The sequence below is a fragment of the Tuber melanosporum genome (assembly GCF_000151645.1).
Source record: "Tuber melanosporum whole genome shotgun sequence assembly, scaffold_39, strain Mel28".
NCBI lineage: Eukaryota > Fungi > Ascomycota > Pezizomycetes > Pezizales > Tuberaceae > Tuber > Tuber melanosporum.
The window spans coordinates 616,706-641,361 of NW_003299074.1; the positions used below are offsets into that span (position 1 = coordinate 616,706).

At 48.2% G+C, this 24,656-nt stretch overlaps 4 protein-coding genes; 2 read left to right on the forward strand and 2 right to left on the reverse strand.

Moving 5' to 3' along the window:
- Window positions 1-530: 530 nt before the first annotated feature.
- Window positions 531-2,323, reverse strand: GSTUM_00007773001 (uncharacterized protein). XM_002839658.2 has 1 exon: window positions 531-2,323. Exon 1 carries the CDS (start codon window positions 2,005-2,007, stop codon window positions 967-969), a length of 1,041 nt encoding a protein of 346 aa, XP_002839704.1. The 5' UTR covers window positions 2,008-2,323; the 3' UTR covers window positions 531-966.
- Window positions 2,324-12,352: 10,029 nt separating this feature from the next.
- GSTUM_00007776001 (uncharacterized protein) lies at window positions 12,353-15,352 on the forward strand. XM_002839659.2 has 14 exons: window positions 12,353-12,917; window positions 12,970-13,013; window positions 13,062-13,126; window positions 13,201-13,259; window positions 13,315-13,332; window positions 13,388-13,750; window positions 13,809-13,860; window positions 13,927-13,998; window positions 14,060-14,109; window positions 14,174-14,386; window positions 14,438-14,765; window positions 14,822-14,933; window positions 14,987-15,135; window positions 15,186-15,352. The coding sequence occupies exons 1-14, from the start codon at window positions 12,404-12,406 to the stop codon at window positions 15,196-15,198; spliced, it is 2,052 nt and encodes a 683-aa protein (XP_002839705.1). The 5' UTR covers window positions 12,353-12,403; the 3' UTR covers window positions 15,199-15,352.
- Window positions 15,353-15,430: 78 nt separating this feature from the next.
- On the reverse strand, window positions 15,431-16,288 carry GSTUM_00007777001 (uncharacterized protein). XM_002839660.2 has 1 exon: window positions 15,431-16,288. The coding sequence occupies exon 1, from the start codon at window positions 16,213-16,215 to the stop codon at window positions 15,529-15,531; it is 687 nt and encodes a 228-aa protein (XP_002839706.1). The 5' UTR covers window positions 16,216-16,288; the 3' UTR covers window positions 15,431-15,528.
- A 3,597-nt stretch (window positions 16,289-19,885) lies between these two features.
- GSTUM_00007778001 (uncharacterized protein) lies at window positions 19,886-23,653 on the forward strand (the record flags this gene model as incomplete). XM_002839661.2 has 7 exons in its annotated part: window positions 19,886-19,980; window positions 20,087-21,065; window positions 21,179-21,610; window positions 21,685-22,690; window positions 22,746-22,898; window positions 22,953-23,285; window positions 23,382-23,653. Exons 2-7 carry the CDS (start codon window positions 20,286-20,288, stop codon window positions 23,651-23,653), a joined length of 2,976 nt encoding a protein of 991 aa, XP_002839707.1. The 5' UTR covers window positions 19,886-19,980; window positions 20,087-20,285.
- Between the last annotated feature and the right edge of the window lie 1,003 nt (window positions 23,654-24,656).

The window sequence follows — 24,656 nt, forward strand, 5'->3', positions numbered from 1 at the left end:
CTTTAGGAAGTGTTGAGGGAGCGGGGTGATGAGAAGGGGAGCGTTGCCATTGCCGTTGAGAGCTAGTTAATTTTGTCCCCAGACAATAGTACGATATCTTAACAGCAGGCAGCTCCAAGGCGTCGGCAATCACCCGTCTCGGGATAAAATCTGCAGGTGTTACTACTCGAGTAAAGGGTTTTTCCGATTTATCGTTCTAACCTACCGTAACTTGCCGTTTCATCCATGATGACAGGAGCGGTCCAGAACCTTCCCCAGTGGATTACAAACAGCAAGGGGGAAGAAGACAGCGAAAATATTGTCTCCAAGCCTTCAGCTGGGATGAAAAAAAAAAAAAAAAAATTACACCGGGCCTTGCTGGGAGAGGCAACTCCAACGTCCTAGTGGGATTTTCAATTATTCCGGGTTCAGAGCTATAATGGTGAGAGATAAAGAATTAAAACGGGAAAAACATTCACAAGTCGTGTTCGAGAGGATGTTGGTTTGCCAATCTTGTTTATGATAGGTTACAATGAAAAGGCCAGGAAAGATTTGCTAGGAGCAAAAAACATGTGGTCTCGTACTATTATGATAACTTACAGACCCCTCACTTCGTAAAAGCATTACTGGTATGATATCTGTCTCTTGTCACGCACCGACCTTAAAAGAGATGAAAAACGAAAGATAGCAAAACAAACTGAGCACATGGATAATGACAATGGAAAGCTTTTGCTTTTGTAATGGAAAACCACCACCTCACCATACAGAGATTAACGCCGCCCGAATCGAAACCCCAAAAGGGGTCACGGTCTATCATGTAGAATGAAGAACAGTTTAAAAAGCTAGAAGGTACGAGGAACAAGGAGGTAACATAAAAACAAGCCAAGGGGTTACAAATTGTTAAAATAGTTAAAGGGATAGACCACTGAGCCGACCCAAGCAGAGCCTTGAGGCGCTCAGGCTTTAAGACTAGCTGCCAACGGCCCCCTATGACGACGGCAAGGCACTAATATCCCCCTTACCATTCTCGACCCATTTAGGGTCAATCAGTTTATTCCTATCGGTGTATAGATGCTTGTATGCATTACGAATCGTCCCATCGCTGACACCCGCGATTGTCGAAATCTCTTTCGCAGTCTTGGGCTGTTTCATGAGATAGGAAACCATGTAAATGCAAGCCGCAGCGCTAGAAATAGGAGATCTCCCAGCAAGGGTACCGATGGTGGCAGCACGGTCTGCGAGTTCCTGGGCGATAGTAGTGCAGTTCTGAGTGAGGTTCAGATTGTTGCAATAACGAATCATAAGTTCGGTGGCCTTGGTAGAGCTTGTAGTCTTGTACTGCTGACTATCGTCCACAATACCGCCCGACTTGGTGATCTCGTCCATCTTCTTGCTATCCTGGGCCGCGAAGAACTTCTCCAATGCCTTGAAGACACGACCAATTTCCTTCTTGGGAACCTTCGTCAGAGCGAAGATCTCGCGGAAGGTTCGAGGAACTTGACACTGACGGCAGGCGATAAAGATGCATCCGGCGATAATGGCTTCTTGAGGTTTCCCTTTGAAGGCTTTGTGATCATCCACGATCTTGAAAAGCTGCTTCGCCGCATCGGAGACGACCTTCTGGATATTTATAGAGTCACAAAACGCACCAATCTCCTTGTACGCAGCCAGAAGCCCTTTGGTGGACTTATCACCAGCGGTCTTGTTCTGAGCTCTGTGAAGCTCCCTTCCAGCACCTCCTGGAGTGTACGAGATTGTGGTCTCCAACTGAGCACCGTTCAAGAAGGGGTTCGCCGCATCTCCGACACGGGAAGGATCATCGCCAGCCTGATCGTCGTTCGAGAAGGTGCGCCATTCAGATCGAGTATCGACAATACGGTCACCGAGCACCAATCCACAAGAGCCGCAAACCATATCCCCAGATGAAAATTCCTCTACAATGTTGGCAGGTACCTCGCGACAATCGGGACACATTACAGAGACATTATGATTGGCCTCCCATGGCTTCTCGGGTGGCGGCATAGTCATGACGGAGGATTTTTGAGTTTGCTCGCTCAAAGACGATATTGGACGGTCCGAAAGATGAAAGCGGTCGAGATGGGGGCAGGAGAGCGGTGGTTCGAATGGTCCGTTGACCAAATTTTCGGCCGACCGGAATCCCCCCGCGCTGCCCTATTGTTCTCTCTCTGCAGTAGCGGATCCTCCGTACAAAATTTCGCTTCGGTAAAGACTGGGAAGCAGACCTGAGCGTCTGCCGTTGAATACTGTGAGGCACAGTATAAGGCGGTGGAGGTCGGGAGGGGTGAAGGTTTTGGTGAGATCGCGGAGAGGTGGGTTGTTGAAGGAGTGGCGATGTGGAGCAGTTTCCGAGTCAGGATCTTGCTTATGTTTGGCGACGTTGGCGTTGGATTGGAGGCTTAGGTGCCAAGATATGGGCCAAGCCACGCGCAGGCTGAAATCCTAAATGAAGTTTGTCACATGTCGAGCATTCAAACCCTTGAAGCCGAAACATTACTCGACACGGTATGATACCATAGAGGAGTAGAACAGGCACAGGTACGGTGCAGTGTGATACTCGTACTGTACAGTACACTACCGTAACATACAGTATCGTATCGTGATAGGTACAGTACAGCAGCAGAAAACGGAGACTATTGTCTGCCACCTCACCATTGCAATTTTCCGCCTCCTCCGGTGCCTGCGTAGGTAAGGGAAAATTGCTAAGATCGGACGCAAGTATCATATGGGAGGGTACTATTGCAGTTCTGGCCGAGAACTTTTGTATGATATTACATAATAACTCTCCCGAGGATCTTCTGACCAACCAAAACTGTGAGCGTTTCGGAAAAAGTGCCCCATAAACAAAAGTGCCTCTACATTTGTGGGCCTTAGAATGGCCCTTGACGCACATAAAGTTATGCTCAGCACTCTTCAAATGTCCCCCCAGAATGCCAACAGGAAGTCTTGTAGCCGCCTATCAGCGTACTGCGATACACTTTACACTTCTGTGATATGATACCCCCTCAACAGAGTCATACGGCACCCTACCTCATACGCACCCTACGGGTAATGAAACATGAAAAACAAAGGAAAGACCCAGCTAAAAGATCTAATCAGATACCGGTATGTTGCGCTCCCTTCTTCCTTCTGCCCTATCCCCTCTCACCTGCCAATAGTGAAGCATTTCATACGGTACCTATGACAGAAGGCTGGGTGTAACGCGCGGAACAGGGAAAGGGAAAACGAAAGAGTTATCATATCTCTGACTTGGTAGAAAATATCATATCATACAAACGGAAGCTCCCTGCTGCCCCCCCGCATTGCCTGAGAAGGCTGCTATTTCCAACCCGCGCTGGTCACACAGTGAGGTAACGCTGTACCGGTATTCGTACCCCCCCTCCCCTCCCCGTATTTGGGAGATAGGTTCGAAGTTCTCAGTACACCTCAAACTGAATACACAACGTACTGCACAAATACAGGTGTACCGCTTTGAATGTCACCTGTATAAACTGCCAATATGACAGGAGTATTGGCTGACTTTTTCATGTATTCTAGGTGCTATCCTCTTCGCCAGAAAGGAATGGGAAGGTCGGCATTGGTGTGAAAAATATTTTTCTTTTTACCTTTTCCGCCTAGTATTATGGACTAAGCACAGTACCTCTGAACCCGGCGGCATGCTATGTATCTGCTCGCCAAAGGGTTACCATGTACAATATATCCCCCCCTATTGTACCGGTACCGGTATTCTCTTGATCTCTCAAATCACTGATCAAGGAAGTGTCTTCAGCTGGGTTTTCGGTTTGTACTCCTCTACCATATCATACAAGTACTGTCGACTTGAACGCTCCCTTTTTTTCCTGCCTTGTTCTTTCATGCCTGTTTCTGTGAACACGCTACAGGCACAGCACTAATACTGTACAGTACTAGCACAAAGTGTCTTGATATAGTTGACTTGCGTCGTGCCCCATAGACTACGTCTTTGCTAGCCGCCGTGCCTCCACAATTCGTTACTTGGAACCAATTGAACCCCAATGAGCGCCTATGCACGTACTCGAGTAAAGCACCCCGGCTTAATGTCTTGGATCTAATAAAATCTCAAGAACCGCTTGTTTTACCTTCAATTTCCCCACCCAGCGCTAGCCGATTTCATGATCACCCCGGGATCTGCGCGGCAAACCTCCGAAAACCACAACCTAAATTCTTAATTAAGCTACTTCTGATATCGGCTAGAACGGGAACTCTTACGCTTTTTAGAACCCGAGTGGGAGCAGAGGCGAAATAGGTCTTTCGCTGTTGGTCTATCGGGAGTAATTAGGCGGTCGAGAGGCGAGCAAACCAAGGTTTCCCAAGTAGAGGTATTCACAAGGACGGTGATTTCTCCTCCTCGTCCAATTAATTTTAGGACTTGTGCATGGTAGAAGCATTTTGAGCATAGGCAGAAGCATGTAGAACATTTATGGGATACAAATTTTCAGTTGAAGGGAAAAGGTCTGTCGGGCTCTCTCGACTCTAGTGTTGGGGGCTGTAAGGTTACCGGTGGGAATCTTAGTATGGTATATACGATATCTGCTCCCCCCCGCTCCCAGTCGCCGATTCATTGTGACTTTGGTGAGTGTTCAGCATTGAGTACCGTACCGGTAGTCGGAATAGAGTTGCAGCGTCTACCATCTACCATAATGGGGGGGGGAGGGTTAGCTCATCGCTGGCTATTGTACTGGGTGCATATCGTGCGCGCATTGGGAGTGAAATTTGTGCAGATGATATCCGCACGGGTAATATAAGGTTAGATGGTACACTAATACCTGGACCTCGTGATGGTAATCATTGGATGAGGGTCCCAGATTCCTAGACATGGACAGAAGGACTTGAGCTCAACACCGAGTTATCGTTGACCTCTGGTACTGTATCTTATTGTGGTTGGTATCATAAATTGATAGCAACTTCCTCTTAAGGTGGTTTCTCCGGCACCAAGTATATCAGAGCTGATATCTGAAATCACATTCTTGAGTTCCAATTCCTCCTCGCTTAATTACCACCATCTGTACTTTTCAACAAGGTTTCTTTCTATCCAAGGCTCGTCCGTTAAGGGGAAGAAAAGTAAGTTTGTTGACCGTGCTTAGTTGAAGTCTGTTATGAGACTTGGCGCAAATAAGCTGCTCGCTGGGTAGACTACCATGTTGGTGGGGATACGGAACAGTATGATAGCAATGTTTGCAAGATATAGTATAAAGCTATGCCTAATATGGTTCAAGCCGCCTAAAAGGGAACCAGTCATTGAATTTTCAAATGGTATAGTCTACCGGTAGGCTCTGCAACCATGGATACCGTATTCTTAAAAAAAAAGAGCATGAAGGAGAATAATAAACAAGTTTTTTCATCTCAAAAATGTTTGTGGTTATAGAGCCCGTGGGATTTGAAAATTGAATATCTGGTTCCCTATTTAGTTGGACCCCTCAAACCTTACCAGAGAGTAGTAAGAGGGTCCTGAAGCTTCCAACTAGCATTCAAGGCGGAAAGGGGTCTAAATCTTACGAAGTCTCATAGCGCCGGTACTGGAATATCTCGTAAAGGAGAAAATTTGTTAATATGGCGATACTTGGTGGCCCCGTTTCGTTGTTCTGTCTGCGATTGTGCGATGCGCGGGATAAGATAGTGAGTTTCAGGACCTTTTAGTGCCTATTTCGTCCTCCGATCTTCAAGGGCGCAGGTTCACGGGGAATATGGCTTCGGTCACTCAATGGTGACCTGTCAAACGGAATTTAAGACACCGAGGAGCCAATCTATCTTTTTATCATCCTGTTCGGCTCGAGCCCGGGGTACACTACTGAATACAGAAGAAGGGATGACATAAAAATACAAAATGCCATCAGCACAGTGCCATAAAAGCCCTCGTGGATGACTGGACCGCAAGTGTCTTTTGCGGTAAAAGCGCGAGCGCAGAAAAAAACTGGAATGATTGGACCCCATGTTGAGACGTCCAGAATTTCCTCCTTTGGATCGGAGCGGAGAAAAGCACAGCGGAAGGACAGTCAGCCCCTCGGCTCAGATAGTAATATTGTGCTGGTAAAGGGAAATACAGCCGGTCTTACTACTGTGCCTGTACGAGTACTGTACTCGAGTAAGCAGGTGCGACTCTAATGTCCTAGTGCGAGAGCAGTTTTTGCCGCAAGTTGTCTGGCATTATAGGCCTTGGCATTGGACCCAGGAGGGGTTTTCCCAGTACCGGTACCGTGCTCGAGTTACCGTACTCGAGTAGACTATGGTCTCGTACATTATGAATCGAAGTTTTATGGTACAAGTACTGTGTGCATCCAAGGACAATGCGATTGATGGAGACTCTCGATAGAACTACCCAAAATTTGCTTTTATTTATTTCCATCAACATCCCCCCCCCTTTCGGTTGAGTAATTCTTCTGTAAAAATGGCTTTTGCATCTACAGTACCGGTGTGAATCGAGGACATAGATGATAGGGTATACTGCTTGATAAGTCATGAGGTTTTTACAATCCGGAATTCCCTGAGAAATTCCTGTTTTGTGGATAGCTTGGTGAAAAAGTCTCCGCATACAATTACGAGTATAAGACAGGAGAGTTTATTCTTAGTCTAGTCAGACAAGTGACAACCAGCCCTCAACAACAATGATTAAGACACTCATAATGCTTCATGCTATCTCAATCCAGGTTAACCTCACCCCCCTTGCTTCTTCTGTGTCAGTCAATTTACCCGTACTTCATCTCGATCCAAGTCAACTTTTTCACCTTCTACCGGTATCCCTGGTATGTCAAGTGGGTCAGAACGCAGTGTCGGTACGGTAGTCGAGTACGGTAGACGGGGACTGGCATGGTGATCAAGTGCCACACCATTATTAGTAGGTGTGCCGCGGGGTTGGACACTAAAAACCAACTCACTCGGGTTACTGTACCGATACCTTGTTAACTTAGGGGCACTGGTTCCTCCCAAAGCCTTCCCTACGCAATACTCAATCGGGGATTGAGGTGATAGATATGAAGAGAGGTGAGTATTGTATGCGTTTATCGCTGATTCGATTGGGTGACTTTAGTTGCCAAAGGGGCTCATTTCAACCTTTCAAGAACGCCCTCTGTCTTGGCGAAAAGCCAGATAACAGAAAATAATATGATGCCGTAATACTGTTTGCTCAGTACCGTACTTGTACCAATGGTGGTGCAGTAAGCCCATGGGCCTCGGATCTCCCCGATTAGGGAGGAAACACTCCGAGAATGATTACCCTACGAAGGTACAGCGCCTAAGTTTTGAATATTTTGCTAGCAGGGGGTATTCCACTAGCAGGGATTAAGGTGATGAATGGGGAAAGGTCGCTTAGGACTACAGTAGTGTGGAACACAACGTGATTTTCATGATCTGCGGCAATCCTATTGCCTGATACTGACACTCTCTTCTACTCCCTTCAGATATCCAAGTTTACAACCGCTTTAATGGATCAAATATTTCCAACTCCTCTGCCGACTATGCCCCCTGGTCCTCCGATCCTTTAGTCTTCCAGTCCCCTACAGCCATAAATCACCCGCAAACTTGAAGTAAGGTAAGTGAGAAATGCCCAGAACATGAAAACTCTTCGTCTCATAAACAACCTCAAGGATGACCATCTAACTAAAAAATGGTAATGACAGGATATATATAAAAAACAACAACCACATCCTCCTGTCCTTCCACAGTACTTCTGTGTATACAGGGTCCTCCCAGGTATGTCCCCCTGTGCTTTTAGAAATATGATAACTAATAAAGGAAAGACAAACTTCAGCATTGGATAGCCTCTAACTATCGTTCTCCCATCTCCCCCACTCACCAGCTTCCCCAGTCTCCATCTCTCCCGGTCTCCAGCTTACCCATATTCCCCGGTCTCCAGCTTCCCCCATCCACATCTCCCCCGGTCACCAGCTTCTCCACCTTTCCCAGTTGCCAGCTTCCCCATGTTCCTCGGTTACCAGCTTCCCTGGTCTTTTGCTTCCCTAGTCTCCAGCTTCCCCGGTCCACAGCTTTCCCAGTCCATAGCTTCCGCGGTTCCTAGCTTCCCCAGTCTCCATCGTCCCCAGTTGCCAGCTTTCACAGTGCACAGCTTTCCAGCTTCCCTTATCTACGACTCTCCAGCTCTCCCTGCTCCCATCCTCTCCGACCCACAGCTCCCAATCCTCCCTGACCCACAGCTCCCAACCCTCCTCGGTCCAAAGCTCCCACTCCTCTCCAGTCCCCTGCTCTCCCGGCTCTTCATCTTTCCTACTCTATAGCTACTGTGATCTCTCACTCTGTGTCCTCAAGATGAGAGTGGTGTTTGGCCATAGCTGTGTTGGGAAAGGGATGAAGGAAACTCCAGGAGTGTTTAATACTTGGTGAAAAGGCCGTTGGCATCAATAACGGCATGACATCTAGCAGGCATACTTTCAATAAGCTCTAGGAACTCGTGCTCTCCCACATTATTCCATGCGGTCTTGACAGCTACTCTCAATCTGTCATACGACATAGTCTCTGGATAGTTATCTTGAAGATAATTCTTGATGGTATGCCATACTTTTTCGATAGGGTTTAAGTCAGGTGAGAATGCCGGCCAGAAAATAACCTTGATTCCTCTCTCTCTTAACTCCAGAGAGGTATTGCCTGCTGAATGTCCTGGTGCCCCATCCTGCATGAGTCTCAAATCTATCCCATCTTGATGACAGAGCTCAATGTACCCATGAATAACAGGTACTGTATGTGTGCAGTAGGTTTCTGAATTGATCGGACCCCAATCCTTTTCCCAAAATATTCTGGGACCTTGCGTGCTACCATGAAAACATCCCCAGAACATCCATCCTTTCTTTCTTTGATGTCTTTCAACAATACAAGTAGTGTCCCACTCTTCTCCTGCTCTCCGTGTAACCCAAGTGCGTGTATGCCTTCCACCCGTAATCCATGTTTCGTCGGTCCACAGTATGGAATTCCACTCTGCCTGTGTCCAGTGAAGATGCTCCTGAGCCCAGTTGAGTCTTATTACATGGTTTCGTTCAGAGATTGGTGGTTTTCTCATCGCCAGCCGTCGGTGAAACCCCTCCTTAATGAGTGCTGCCCGTATTGCTTTCTTTCCTACCCCCAAATCCAACTCCTCAGCCAATTGTTGAAAAGAAAGCCGTCTATTCCTGGCTGACATACACACATATCCGATAAGGTCTTCAATCTGTGCTTGGGTAAGAGTAGGAGGGTGACCTGGTTTCTTGGTTGGTGTTGCTGGCGATGTGCATGCATACTGAATCTGGTGTTGGGAAAAGCCTGTTTTTTCCTGAATTTGCTTATACCTCCAGCCTATTGAGCATAGGAGCTGGCAGTCACGTCTTTGGTCCCGGGTCAAGTGCGGCATATTGGTTGATAATTAATTGTGAAGTATCATACGAAAAAAATTACTCTCGTGAAAAACCTTTCATCCCCCATTCCAAGACTTCAACCCACCCTCCTTCTACTTACAGTTTACCACTATAATCCCTGCCCGCATAACACCCCTGCTAGCAGAATATTCAAAACTTAGGGGCTGTACCTTCGTAGTGCTTTTCCGGAGGGAATAATTTGGCTTGGGGAGCTAGATCTCATTAAGGCGCTGTTCCGCTTAGATCTGAGATAAGATAGTGTATCTACACGGTGACCCGAGGAAACGCATGACTTGCCATAAATAGTAGTAGTGTGTGGTTAAAACTACGAGTACTTGTACTAATTATCGGTTGGGTGTGAGGTTGCGGTGGCTGGTTCGTCGGCTCGATATCATCGAACATGCCGGTACTGTACTCGTATCGGGCCGCCAGCCGTTTCGTTCTCCCAAGTTCAACATCCCGTATGGTATGGGACTCAGAATCCCACTTTCCGCCCCCCCTCTCGTATCACCCCTCAGTCTGCCGACACACTTGTCGTGGTCAAGCTGCCATATGTACCCTTTTGGCAAGTCAAGGGTCTCGAGGCATTCGCGGAATTCCTTCTCTATACCACCGATACCGTAGGCTCAAGTTGGCTGCATATCAGAAACGACCACTCATTGGGGAATGTTCACGGGATGGTTCCTGCGTCCGAGTGTGCCTGCTCCACACCTCGATATGAGCGCTTCGCCGAGAGAGTGTGTATACAACGATCGCGGGGAAGCTGCCACGGCATAGTACAGTACCGGTACTCCTACTGGATTAGTTGTCTTGCGGAACAAGACTTACCTGGATGAGATTAGGTGGTTTTACTAGCCCACGGCAGCTGGGGGGGGGGGGCGAAACTTGTAAATCTTCCGGCACGAATAGACTACTATATATACCGACTTCTGGTTTGAAGCGGGGGGTAAGGTACTGGTACTACTCTAATTTCCTGACGCTTGTGAACACAGCTGCTATTGCAAATGGGTAAAAATTTGCCCGGAACCTCAAGATCCCGGTGGTACAGTATGCAATAGCAGTCATGTTCACAAAGATCAGGGAATTACGAGTATCAGTAGTGAGGTATGAGGCGGTTGGTATGGACTATGTTATGATAGTATGATACAATACAGGTACTAGTACTGTACAGTACAGCCATCCTTGGCAGGTTGGAGGTGCGCAGTGCGCCCCGCCGGTGTCTAGTTTGGAGTGCCTACCGGTTAGCGATATCCCATGGAGCCCTAGACTGCCTTGGAGACTCCACTCCCTGCTAATTTAACCCTCCGCTTGGAGCCACGAATGGACGAGAGCCTAAAACGGAAATTTGAGGCTTTCGTCCAATTGTGTGATCAGATAACTAGGATTTAATCTTCCCGTATAACGTTACAAGTATCACATTCGATGACACCATTCGGGTATCACGAGTTCACCACAGGAGGTTGCACCTTCGGCAGTGAATTCCCCCGCACCTACATATATACCCGCATGGCTCGGTAAGGCGTTGTTTATCGATATGTTGGTGGGAGTAGTCTGGGGTGGATTGTAGCCTCGTCGGACTAAGCCATTCCAGCAGCTATTATATATTCGCGTCTATATGACCGCGCTAACTGAAATACATATATATATATATATTGTGTGCGACGTTTATGAGGACAGTTATTGCATACTGACAAATCCAGCCTTTTTTGCCTAGAACCTAGTGTCATGCAATACCGGCAGGGCAGTGGTCGTGTTCATAGGCGTCGATCAGTTACCGTACTAGTACTATACTATGCTCGAGTACGAGTACCGGTACTTGAGTGGAGAATATCCCCGGATGGAAGGTTGCCTGACGGGCAATGTTACTCGTGTACGGTACTTGTAGTGAGCTATACTGTACTCGAGTGACGTACCGGTACTTGTACGAGTAGTATCAACGCAACTAGATGCCCATTCTGGCAATGTTTTTCCGTTCCTGCGTTTACAGCTCCCGAGTTGGGATCCTGGGACCATTTTTCCTCCTTTCGGTCGAACATTGCAAATCACAAAACACCCAAATGCGGTACATGACCTTGCCAAATACGGTACGAGTACTGTACTAGTACATTACACAGTCCCCAAAGATTGGCTCGTACTTGTACCCTCACAAGGCTCGATGATCACTAGGATTTGACTAATTAGTGGTGAGTGTGTATTTGGGTGGAGTGTGTGTTTATATGTTCCAAAATTGCCAGGGTTCAAGTGTCTCGGAGAACTGGAAAGTTGGCGTCGGTCGGTTCTACCTTTGTGGACGTGTGCAGGGTTTGGGGAGGGGTATCGTCGATACTTTGTTGCGCTGGGCTATTCATCAAGGCTGATACGGGTATGGTGATGTGACAAGTTACCATATTCGAGTATCATGGATGCTATCCTGCACGGCGCCGGTACCTTAATTCACAACTTGACTTGCTCATATCGCAAATTCGCCATTGGTAGTAGCCCTTCCCCCATATCTAATCATACTTCGTCCCGGGCAAGAAGTATCCGGAAACAGGGACCCCCAAAACATGTGGGAAAACATCCATGCGCAATATAAAGTCACGGCTCGTATTTTCGGATACTTTTTGCCTGGGATGAATACTGGTAGTCCCATGAGTCAGATCCTTACGGTGAGGAAGGGAGACCACTTAGCAATGGCCCATAGCGACCTCCATGCAAGGACTGCTGGACTGGGTGAACTGGAATAGCAGGGTCCTTTTACCAAGTTTTCCCTCTTTTTCAAGAAAGCTCCGCTCCGTCCACCCCACCTCATCACATGGCACTGCACAGCCTACACCAATTGTGATATTTCTGTAGTGCAGATTAGTGTTCCCCTTTCCGGGAGTGCTCCCCGTGGAAGCACTTCGATTGGGTTCCGATTATAAACTGCTCTTGCTAGATAGTGAGGAAGGCTGGATAAACGGTGTTTTATATAAATAATATATAAAGGACTCTCACGGTCCACGCTCTGTCCTGTCCTATCCCCAGTACCCCACGGCCCACACAATACGAGGGGACTCATTCCCTGGAATAAAATGACCAAATACACCTTTCTCTCGATTCTGCTGACCGCAGCTACTTCAATTATCGCTTCACCCGCCCCTCATCCACTTCACTTAGAAGTCCGCACAGCAATCGATACGGGAGCCGCCAATGTCCACCTAATCCGTAGATCTCTTGTGAGCGAAGGGGTTGTATACACATACGGATCCTGTGCTTCTTTTTCCTCCCAGGACTCTCACCACTTTGTCTCGAGCACGCCCCTTGGTGTTGTTGCTGATCGGTTGCTGTGGAGAGTTCCTGAGGATGCCCCTCCTGGTGGTTGTATTTCAGCATGGGGGATGAATGGCGGGAGCTTGCTCGGACGGAGCCTTCCGTTGGACGTACGGCCAGGGCTTAAGAAGAGGAACCTTGAAAGGAGGCAGGTTAATCCTGTTAAGATGGATAATAGTAGTGGGATTGATACAAGTGGGCCATGGTTCGATGGGGTCAAGTTGTTGAAGGATAAGGAGGTTCCGCCGATTGTTATTGAGGAGTTGAAGAAGAAGAGTGAGTCGCCTTGATTCCCCTTCCGAACGATATGCTGATATGGAGGCTGTAGAAATTGGTATCCTCGGCGCTGGAATCTCGGGGCTTATGACTGGTGTAGGTTAAGCTTCTTTGCTACCATATATCACTTACCAACGTTTGTAGTTACTATTGGATTCCCAAGGGTTTCATAATTGGGAGATTACAGAGGCATCCCAGAGACTTGGAGGGTATGTGCCTGGCATACTGAGCCAAAATTATTATTATTTTGCTTCCCGGGGACACCGTCGCTGACATTATCTAGCCGTATACACACTGAGTACTTTGCCGGAGGTCCAACTACTGATGATTATCAATACCAAGGTGAGAGGTCCGCGTGCTGAGACTCTAGATTATAAGATTTCTGACAATTTATCAGAGATGGGGCCGATGCGATGTATGGACTCCGGTATCCCCGTAATCCAATCAGCTTGTCGCTAACATCCCCACAGTCCCTCGCTCGATCAAATATGCCGGAACGAATGAAACCCTAATCATCCGTGACCACCACATCGTTTTCCAATTGGCAGAATACCTCAACAACATGAACAAAGGTGATGCGAACCTCGTTGTAAAATTCATTACTTGGATTCAGACAAACCCGAATACTCGTTCCTACTTCCAGGGCATCAGGAAGCCAGATGGATCTGTGCCTACTTTGGCAGAAACACAAGCCGATCCTTCACTCAACCCTGCCCCCATAACTGACCCTAGTTTTAAGGAAGTTGAGGACCAATTGTTCAACTTGTACATGACGAAGGAAAAGATGGCCGAGTTAGCGAACAATGTTTATAGGGCTCATAAGAAGGCTATTGGTACGATGGCCAGCCTTTCTGAATTGGGGATGTGGAACTGATCTTTCTGTGCATCTAGATGAAGGGTGGGACGATTTTTCAGAATTCGAGTATATTCATACTCTCCTTGGGTAGCCTCCCCTCTGGGCCATTTTGTTTTGAAACAAGGTCTGAAATGGTCGCTAACCAAGCATCAGAGCATCGCTTAATATCACAGACTTGGCCATTCCCTTCCCAGAATCTTTTGCCGATTCATTCTGGGGTGATTAGTAAGCAACTATATGTCCCTATAGTACCGTAATACAGTCCTGGGGTTAACTCAAGTGTTAGTATGGATAACGTTTACTTCTCTGCTACTGACTGGGTTACCATTGATCATGGTAAGAATGATTCGGATATCTTTAGGAACAAACGCGGAGATTCTGACCAGTTTGCTATGTCCAGGCCTTAATCGTCTTCCACTTGCATTCGAGCCCATTGTAAAGGATAGAGTCCATTTTGGTCGAAGGGTTGATAAGATCAGCTATTCGAAATCAGGGAACAAGGTCAAATTCTCTTGGAGAAAGGATTTCCGTGATAGAGACTACCTGAATGCGGAATATGATTACGCTTTGGTCGCAGCTCCGTTTTCAATTGTTAGGAAATTGAGAACTCCAGGTTTTATACCCCCTCCGCCGTTGTTGCCAAACCATTCCTAACCATCAGCAGCGTTCAGCAGTGTCCTCGGAAGAGCTATCGGCAGATTGGGCTACACCAACGCTTGTAAGATAGCAGTGCAGTTCAAGACTCGATTCTGGGAACACCTGGACCCACCAATCTTTGGTGGTTGTACGACCACCGATATCCCGCTCATCCAAAGATACTGCTATCCATCGTACAACCTGAACGGTACTGGCCCGGGAGTGCTTCTCGCTTCGTACAACTTCGGGGGTGACGCAGACCGGTCTGTCAGCTTCACAGACGATGAGCACATCGAGCACGTGATGGCCGCTATGGAGGAGATTCATGGCCCTGTTGTAAGGCAGCAGTTTATGAGGTAGGTTCGCTCATTGGGCTGGATGTGCGCCGTCACCATCCGCTGAACCTTATTAGGGCTGAACGCAAATGCTGGCTTCTTGATGGGCTTGAAGCGGGCTCGTGGGCTGAGCCACTTATTGGGCAGCATAAGTTGTATATCCCTTCGTATTTCAATGTAGAGAATAACGTACGTTCCCCCAGCACATGCTCTTTTTCAACTACAGGTGTTAATTTTACTAGATCATTTTTATTGGGGAACATACCTCGTATACCCATGCTTGGATTGCTTCAGCACTAGAGTCTGCCGTTCGAGGAACAGTCCAATTGCTCTTGGAGTGGGGTCTCGTCGACGAGGCGAAGAATATTACGGAGGCGTGGATGGGGAGATGGTGAGCCCCAAACCCTCGAAAGCATTGAATAGTGCACTAACGAACCCTAGGATCACGGTCTAAAACCCGGAAAGTGTTTTTGACAATGATGTTAATGGGAGCGTGCGTTGTGCGCTGTTGGGGTGGGTTATGAACCGTCTTTTTTTGGTATTCTCATAATTTATCACTTGCCGGGAGTACGGTGTTTAGCAAATAATCAAAGAGTTGGATAAGTTAAGCTAGAGTGAATATTCATGGTGGCCATCACACATTATCACCCATTTTCATAGTCGCAGCAGCTCGGGTCTACTGTATCTGCTCGCAATATCATAGTTTATTCCAGAGAAATCATCCCCCCCCAAAAAAAACCGGACCGCTAGTCCCTAAACCCCCTCACAGGTTCGCATCCACCCTCTAACTCTCCCACAACTTCAACTTCTTGTCAAATGAAATCTTCCACCCCCCTTGCTCCTTCCGCTGAATCAAGTCCGAATACACCTGCGCGACGACCGGTCCATCAATCCCTTCATATACCCCCCCCGTCCTCTCATCCACCTGCATGGTAAAATAAAACCTCTTCCCACTCGCGCCATACGTGGCAACAAGACTCTCCACGAGCGTAGCGCTCGCACTCTTCCCCATAGCTAGACTCACAAAATTCGGCATGTTAATCCACGGCAGCGGGTTCCCCGTATAAATCAGGACCCTGGGTCCATCGTCATCCTTCCCCAACCCCTCCCACCCCTCCACCGCCGCCTGCGCCGCCGCGTACAGCGAAACCGTGTTCACGGCGAGCTCCTTGGAGACCGCTTCGGTGGATATATCGGCGAGCCAGTTGTCCTCGTTCTGCGGGAAGGTGGCGGCCCAAGCATTGTACACTATCACGTTGGGGAAACCGCCTAGGGCGGCGGCCGCGGAGGCGATGTGGGATTTCAAGTCCGTAGAGGCGGTCAGGTCCGCGGTTATGTGGTGGTTGGAGGGGGTGCCGGCGGGGGCGGAGCGGGAGAGCGTGGCAACGGCGTAGCCCTCCGATTGGAGTTTTTGGGTTAGGCTAGCGCCGATGCCGCTGCCCGAGCCGAGGATTAGCGCTCTTAGGGTCATTTTTTGTTTGTTTGGTTCGGTTGTGGTAATGGTTTTCGTATGATGTGATAGTGGATTGAACCGGACTTGGTTCTGAGGAATTGATTTTCACGAAGAGGCATTAGGCCCTATTTATGTATTCGATCCTGCCACTACTATTACCACTAATACTACTACTACTACTACTCGAGCACTAAAAAACAAATAGAACACTTACTCGAGTAGAGCTTTCTCTCTTTCTCTCTTCCCTTCCCTCTTCCTTTCCCGTCCACTCGCTTACCGGTACTCGCCCCCCCCGATGTGGGACCTACCCGGAATACCGAGTAGGCCCAGCATATGGTACCATCACTCATCACGGACTCCGTGCGTATTACCAATCCCTCCTCCACTCGGGATATCATCACTTTGGTTGTTGATAACAGCAGCCCAATTACAGCTTTGTCATCACACGGTTGGGACGGAGTGCCGGTACCGCACCGCAGCGACAACGGGGTTACCGGTGGTAGACTAGGGATTAAGCTTTACCGGGGAGGGAGGGGGCTGCTGTGGGAACTACGCCGCGTTCGTCGATAGAGTACAGTAATTGGATGCCGGTATCGTGTTGGTTGATTATAAATACAAACGTGCGATGGCTTCAGAGTTTTTGGTCGGATTTGTAAGGGAATGTGGGGACGGTGGGACCTGCCCAGTGAAACGTCATGCCGTGGAAGTATGTACCGGTAGGCATCGTATTGGTTGGATCGCGGTAATGATATGGGATGTTCCGGTTGTCCTCGTCACCACGAGTACGGTAGTCCTGGAGGAGCACAGGCAAAGTGGGTACGATACTATAAAAGCCGCCGCGCTAGGATTGTAATAGCCCGGGTGATATCTTGTGATTCTGCTAGCGGGTTTGTATGTTTGACGTTATTCAGGTATCGTGTCTCTATCGCATAGAATCACAATTTTGGAGGACCAGAAGAGAGAGTGAGAGAAGCAATTTTCCCTAGGGTTATATGACACCCTATCAGAAGGTTCCCACCCCCATTATCATATCATACCATACCTGCCGTCACGGTAGACACGAAATCCATGATGCGAAAATTTACCGTATGAAATACAATCACGCCCGCGAGCCTCCCCCCCCGCCCCCCCTTCAAGCCCTACCCCTCCATAGCCCCAACCGCAAACCTGAAAAAATACTGGTCGAAAACAGTCGCTGCTCGTAATAGTCTAATAAGGGCAGCCATTTATTCCCGGTAGACAATAGTAAACCCCCAATCAACCGGTCGGTTCTTTTCGCCCACACCTCACTTAAAAGCTGCTACACAAGCTTTCTTGACTCCACCAAAATTACAACAGCCAGCAGCAACCTTAGGAGCCCCGCAATGTCACAGCAACGAGCGGCAGTTATAGAAGACTCTCCCGGGGGTGAGGGAATCCCGCTGGCTGACCCACCACCACCGCCAGCAAGGAAGAGAGTCTTTTTCCTAATTCAAGTCGATAACCTCAAAGTCGGTATGGTTGTGTTTGAGCTGTATAACGATCAGGTTCCTATCACTTGCGAAAAGTATTGTTCACCCCCTCCGCAAAAGCTGGTTTGTGCACTTTTCTAATCATGCCTCTTTTTTCTCAAGTTTTCGGGTTTTGTGCACGGGAATGGCTGGGGAGGTCAGAAATTCACATGGCACCGTTAATAGACTTCATTACCGTGGGACTAGGATTCACTGCATTATCAAGGATTTCATAGTTCAAGGTGGAGATATTACCAATGGGGATGGTTCCGGAGGTGCGAGTATATACGCGAACGGCACCGAGCCATTTGGTTCTGAAGGGTTCGACCAAGAAAACCTGGGGTGGAGGCAGATCGACTCGGCGGGGTTGCTGTGCATGGCTAACCGTGGAGGGAATAGGAGCAACACAAGCCAGTACGCACCCTTCCTCTCTCCCAGACTAAATTGCTACCACTGACAAATACAGATTCTTTATAACCCTCTCACCAGCTCATTACCTCACCCACCGATACACCGTCTTCGGCCACGTAATAAACGGGATGGATATTATCGAGGAAATCGGAAAGATGCGGGTCGGGTACAATGACTATCCGAACGCTAAGATCGAGATAGTAGAGTCTGGGGAACTCACCCCGTCGGGTCAAGTAAGGGTGTTGTCACCCCCCGCCCCCATCACATGTAGGCCCCTTCAAAACACCCCAGCTATGCCACCACCCCATGCGAAGCCCGCGAAGAACAAAGATGCCCGTGTCCCAGGGCATAAGAGGACTCATAGCAAGCAGGCCACGATGCTAGAGGCTCAGCAGGAGGCGGCGGCAGAGGCAGCGGGGAGAGGGGGCGTGGATGAGAATAGGAATACCAAGAGGAGGGTTGTGATGCTCGAGCCGGGGGATGACGATTATGACATGAGGGTGGGCGGGCCGTCCACCCAATCTTTTGCAAGGAAATATCATAGTCCCGGCTGCTCCCCTCGTGAAGCCCCCACGCCCGCCGGGGCCCGGAGGCACGGGCCCAGAAGTCCACCGTTGGTCAAAAGTCATAGGGGCCATAGAAGGGGCCATCTCTACCCAAGAGACCCTAATGAGGGAGAATGCACTAGCGATGAAGAGGAGGGCAGAGAAATACCTAAGCATCACGGACACAACACCTACAACCGCCGCGACAGGTACGACAGTAGAACACCCTCTCAGAAGTATCGTAATGGGCATCTGGGCAGAAGGCTTATCCAGCCGCATTGAGTTACCGGTAGAAGATGTTTTAGTTATAAGATGTGTAGGTGTACCGGTAGTGCAACAGCCTGGTCTATGAGACGACTTTTTTTATACCTCGCTTCCTACCACTCCGGGCGTAGACCACTGCGATCTATCATTTAGTATTCTCGTTGCTGCTGATAGCAGTACCTTCACGTCCTACTCGTATGATATGTATCACTACTTTCCCAAGCATGTACTGTACCTAAATAAAAATATTCCCATCCTTATGTTTTCTAGTCGTTATTCGGTGAGACTGCGGCGGTCGTGAAGACTAGCACTTAAGCTACCGGTACCGATAGTATCCATATTATATCTGAGACATGCCACAAACGATGGGGAATTCGGGTCTCAGCTGGTAGGGATACTGCACCGCACAATTCCGGTGGTGATATGAGTGAGTTACAGTTACTTTTATTGGCAATAACTGCAGAAACAATGATAAATAATACCCTGATTGTACGACAATTGCCCGTAATATCCCAAGACTAGAGAGGGAATCCTGCGCCATGGGATGTGTTCATTGTTCCTGGGTTTGTCACCGCACTGGGTAGATGATTGAATTGAAGCTTGCGTCTGCTAATAATGGATACTTCTTCGGTTTACTATAGCTCAGGGCACAGTACCGGTATCAGCACATATTAAAATGGGTATACTGGCAATTAATTATTCTATCGCTTTTTCCTCTCGTAATATTATCATGCTTATACAAATTCACTAAACTCTCTTTCTCCTGAACTCTTCTTACAGTGGGGTTGGAGGCAAGTGTTCTAGTCCTTTGCCCTCGGACGGAGGCGGTCCCCCCGATTTGAAAACTCTTGGCGTTTCAATTCAGCCCAACCCGCGCTTGACCTACCGGCACTTGTGCGCTGCCACGGTCTAACTTATTCCTTTTCCTTGTTCTCTCTCCTTTAGTCTCTCTCTTTCACCCCGTTCGACAACCATCCACCAACATCCATTGCCATTACGATCCACGACTATTGCCCATCAAATCCATCAGTTCTGCGGGTTCAGTCCATCTTTTACGCAGACCCATTGTACAGGTAAGCTTGCCTCTCTTGGAAGTTTGGGGAAGAGAGAAAATTTTGTGGGGCGGGGTGGCATGTTTCAACTGACATCACGCGTCAATCGCATCCTATTTCATCGCAGCCCCCGAATTTTCCTATCAACTTCACATTCGCTCATAACTCTCCCTCTCTCTCAACTTCGTCGCCCAACATCAATATTCTCTGCGTTTCCCTGTCCGCTAACCAGGATCAGATTACGATTTCTCTTTTTTTCCTCTTTCCCTTTACTTGCCAAGGATCTTTTCTTTTCTCTTTTTCCTTTCTTTCCTTGATTGTTGGCCATGGCAGAGCATAATAACTCGGACGATGCTGATGCCGCGTTTCTCAACGCGCTCAAAGCCGAGCAGGAGATGGCTGAAGCCGGGCAGAAAGCCAGCGAGCTCGGAGGGGAATCTGAGCTGATTGGCAATGAGCCAGAAGAGGGAGCAGAAAAAGAAGCTACATTTAGGGAACTATCTGATCAAGTTGAAAAAGACAATCATTTACAAATTAACGAGTCGAAAGACACTTCGACTGCTGCTTCTGGTGCTACATCCCTCCTCCCAGGTGTTGCTGTTGCCAGTCCTGACGGTGGCCCCTCGAGCGTCAACGGCTCGGCAATGGGTGATCCTGCCGCCCAACCCCTCCTGAATGCAAACATGGGTGCTGGCCCAAGCACGCAAGAGTCGTCCGCAATTTCCTCCCCTTCTGTTACACCCGTTGGTGCGCTTGTTCCTGATGAGAATAATAATGATTCTGCTCCGCACACACTATCTGTTACCACTCCCACTGCTGGTTCTAATAATAATGATTCCCTTCCTGTGTCGTCTACTACTCCTGTCAATGCCCCTTCTACTGCTGTACCTGTTCAAAGCCCGGTTCAAAAGGGGAATGCGAACGTTGCCAATAAGAGGAAGAGGCTCCCACAGGACATTGTAGGACAGCTTGAGGATAGGATTGCAGAGGATCCTAGAGGAGACATTGACGCCTGGTTGGCTTTAATTGAAGAACATAGGAAAAAGGGCAAATTTGACGATGTTAGAGCCGTTTATGAGAGGTTCTTTGTAGTATTTCCAGCTGCGGTAGGTGTTTCCGCTATGCCCACTTTATCTTTCGTACATCCATGTACCGGTGATTTATGGAAGTTTGTGATATGCGAAATCGCGTGCTAACGTTATCCCTTATTTTAATACAGGCCGACCAATGGATCTCTTACGTCAAGATGGAACTAGCGAACAACGAGTTGCAACATGTTGAGCGCATTTTCCAGAGATCTTTGTTTAATGTCCCCAATGTTGAACTTTGGTCCATGTACTTGGATTATATCCGCCGCCGGAATAATCTGACCACAGACACCGGAGGGAAAGCTCGCGCGGTTGTTAACCAATCCTATGAATTTGTATTGAACAATGTCGGATGTGACAGGGAGGCCGGGAGGATTTGGACTGAATACATACAGTTTGTGAAGAGTGCACCCGGAAATGTAGGTGGCAGTGGCTGGCAAGACCAACAGAAGATGGACTCCTTGCGAAAGGTATATCAGAAGGCCGTCACCATGCCCGTTCAAGGCGTTGAGCAGTTGTGGAGGGAGTATGACCAGTTCGAACAAGGTTTGAACAAGCTGACGGTATTTGCGTCCTCGCCCCCTAGAAGCAATCCGATTGCCAGTGCGCTAATGTGGAGGGTTCGTAAATGGTACAGGCGAGAAAATTTCTTCAAGAACGGTCCCCAATGTTTATGACTGCCAGAGGTTGTCTTATCGAGCTATCCAACATCACCAAGGGTCTTAGGCGTGATACATTGTCGCGTTTGCCGCCTGCGCCGGGATATGAAGGTTACGAGGATTACACCAGGCAGGTTGAGCTATGGAAGAAGTGGATCCAGTGGGAAAAGGGCGATCCCCTCGTTCTTGCCAAAGAGGATCCCGCAAGTTTGAGTACAAGGATTATATATGTCTTTAAACAAGCTCTTATGGCTTTGAGGTTTTGGCCAGAAATCTGGTTCGATGCAGCAGAGTGGTGCTTCGCAAATGGAATGGATGACCAAGGAGTAGATTTCCTCAATCAGGGAATGGTTGCAAACCCAGAGAGTTGTCTTTTACATTTCAAGTACGCTGAGAGATTGGAAGCAACCACCATCATTGAAGGTGGGGAGGAGGCGCTTATACGAAAGGGCCAACTGGTTAGAAAACCTTACGATGATTTACTCAACATGCTATACGAGCAGGTTCAGAAAATTCAGCGAAAGGAGAAGGAAGAGCTTGCCCGAATTGAAGACGCCTTCGAACTAACCAACCCTCGTAATGCGGAGGATGACGACGAAGACGATGACCCTACTACGGCTGCGACTAGGGCGGCCAAGGATGCCCAAGTTGCGACATTGAGGGAGGGTACAAAGGCGCAGCTTCAGGTAATGACAAAGACTATTTCGGCTGTATGGATCAACTTGATGCGTGCGATGCGACGTGTTCAAGGCCATGGCAAAGTGAATGAGGCACTAGGTGGAAGTCGTCAGATATTTGCGGACGCAAGGAGGAGGGGCAAGATCAATAGCGATGTGTATGTAGCAAGTGCACTGATTGAATACCACTGCTACAAAGATCCTGCTGCTCTGAAAATCTTTGAGAGGGGGATGAGGCTTTTTCCCGAAGATGAGAATTTTGCGTTGGAGTACTTGAAGCACTTGGTCGCTATTAACGATATTACTAGTGAGTTCCAGCCCGTCCGTGGATGTTAAGTGTTCCCTCTCCTAACCGTTCCTAGATGCAAGAGCTGTGTTTGAGACTTTTGTCGGCAGAGTGACAGCTGAAAAGGCTCGAAAGGTGTACGAATTCTTTTACGACTACGAAGCTCACTACGGGGAGCTTGGCCAGGTTTATAAGATGGAGAAACGCATGAGTGAACTCTATCCTACTGGTTTGTGAAATTTCCCATCACAACTCGCGAGGCTATCACTGACCCGTACTCTAGATCCATACATTTCTCGATTCTCGAGCAGATATGCCTATAGAGCCGTTGATCCCTGCTCGTTCCTTGCCGTTGTCTCCCCAGCACAACAATGCAAACCTAAATCGCAAGCCATATCTCCGCCGGTACCTGACCACCTTCCCCGAGACGGCCGCGATTACCGGGACCACCCTCAGCCTCCTCCGACTGCGCCAGCCAACGGCCGAACGGTTTCACCAAAGCGTCCCGCGAATGAGGAACTCTCAGACTCTTCTGAGCACCAAAGGCCCAGAAAGCTCCATCGACCCGACTCTCCATTGAAGGGTGCCGCAGGCCGAAGGCTAGATCAGCAGAAACGTGCCCAGCAGCAACAGCAACAGATGATGCAGAGCCGCGACCGCAATATCCCGGATCGGGACGATGGTATGCACAGGGGAGGGCCCGGACGCGGAGGGTATCAGCAGAATCAAAGGCAGCCTCAACAGCATCAACCCCTGCCGATGCAAATGCATCAACCGCCTGCCCCAACCCAACTCCCCGATCTTATTATGTATCTCTTGAGTATTCTACCAGGCGCAGACAAGTACCAAGCAGCAAGATTTAGACCAGAAGCCATGGTTGGGCTTCTGGGAAATATTAATTTGCCTAGGGATGTGCAGGCGAATAATCGTGAGTCTGCCAGTATTCATCGTTCCGTCCCGCAGGGTCCGAGACGACAGTATTAACTACAATAGAACCATATTCGTATTCGAGATAAATCTTCCTTTTTTGTTTTATTTCTTCTTTGCTACATGGTTTGTGGGTTGTGCTGGTGGCGGCGGTGGTGGTTGGATGTGGGGGAGCAGGAAGTGGGGTGGGGATATTATGTACTTGGGAGGTTGTAATGATATATGATGCCTGCACATGAGCGCAAAAAGTGGGAAACCCCTCTTTCTTTCCAAACGAAAAAAAAAGGAAAAACTGGAATGGAGTAAGTGGGAATCGTTAAGGAATTCTCAGTCCTTTCTGCTTTTTCTTTTTCTTATTCTTTAACCAACTCCTTTTTTTTTTCTTTTTTTCTTTATCACTATTATCTTCTGTTCCTCCCCCTATTTTTAGTGTAAATTTCTTATGATAACTTGATTCATTTCATTATCAATGTGCTGGTGAGATCACTCTTTTTATTCTATCATCTCATCATGATGCCGCGCTGGTGACGACACGGGCCATCGCATTGTATCCTTCCTTCTCTCTTGGTCTTTCTCAGTACCTGGTGACTGGGCTGGGGTGGATGGATCGGCAGGTGGGGAATGGCCTACGATTTAGTTCTCCAAGGTTTAGAAAATGCTTTTTATGGAATCTTGATTGGCGCTTGCGTTTGTGATCTTATCTATTTTAGGATCGGTGGAGAAGTGAGTGAGGAAGGGTGATTGGGGTTAGAAGTACCATGCTATTGTGAAGCACTGACAGAAGCGATAGGGGGAAGTTTGAGATCCCTTTGCCACAGAGTGGCTTGCGCGCAAACACTGGATTTATCGTATTAAAATAATCTACTCGAGTAGTCTAGACTGCCCTGTCTGTTAGGGGGGCGCACTTTCCTTTGACATAATAGTGACTTGATATATGTCGTTGCTGTTGCGAGCTTTGTGACTTGATATCGTGCGGAGGATTCATGAATTTGTGAGTTTGTCGTATCACATTAATCCCTGTGCTGTGACTTTGATCATGATAAAAAGGTTAAAAAGGTTC

Excerpts from the sequence above, each read along its gene's own strand:
- GSTUM_00007773001 (XM_002839658.2), bottom strand. The coding sequence starts at position 2,007 with ATGACTATGCCGCCACCCGAGAAGCCATGGGAGGCCAATCATAATGTC.
- GSTUM_00007776001 (XM_002839659.2), top strand. The coding sequence starts at position 12,404 with ATGACCAAATACACCTTTCTCTCGATTCTGCTGACCGCAGCTACTTCA. Across the intron at positions 13,127-13,200 it reads GCATCCCAGAGACTTGGAGG|CCGTATACACACTGAGTACT; the intron begins GTATGTGCCTGG and ends GACATTATCTAG. Across the intron at positions 13,861-13,926 it reads TATATTCATACTCTCCTTGG|AGCATCGCTTAATATCACAG; the intron begins GTAGCCTCCCCT and ends ACCAAGCATCAG.
- GSTUM_00007777001 (XM_002839660.2), bottom strand. The coding sequence starts at position 16,215 with ATGACCCTAAGAGCGCTAATCCTCGGCTCGGGCAGCGGCATCGGCGCT.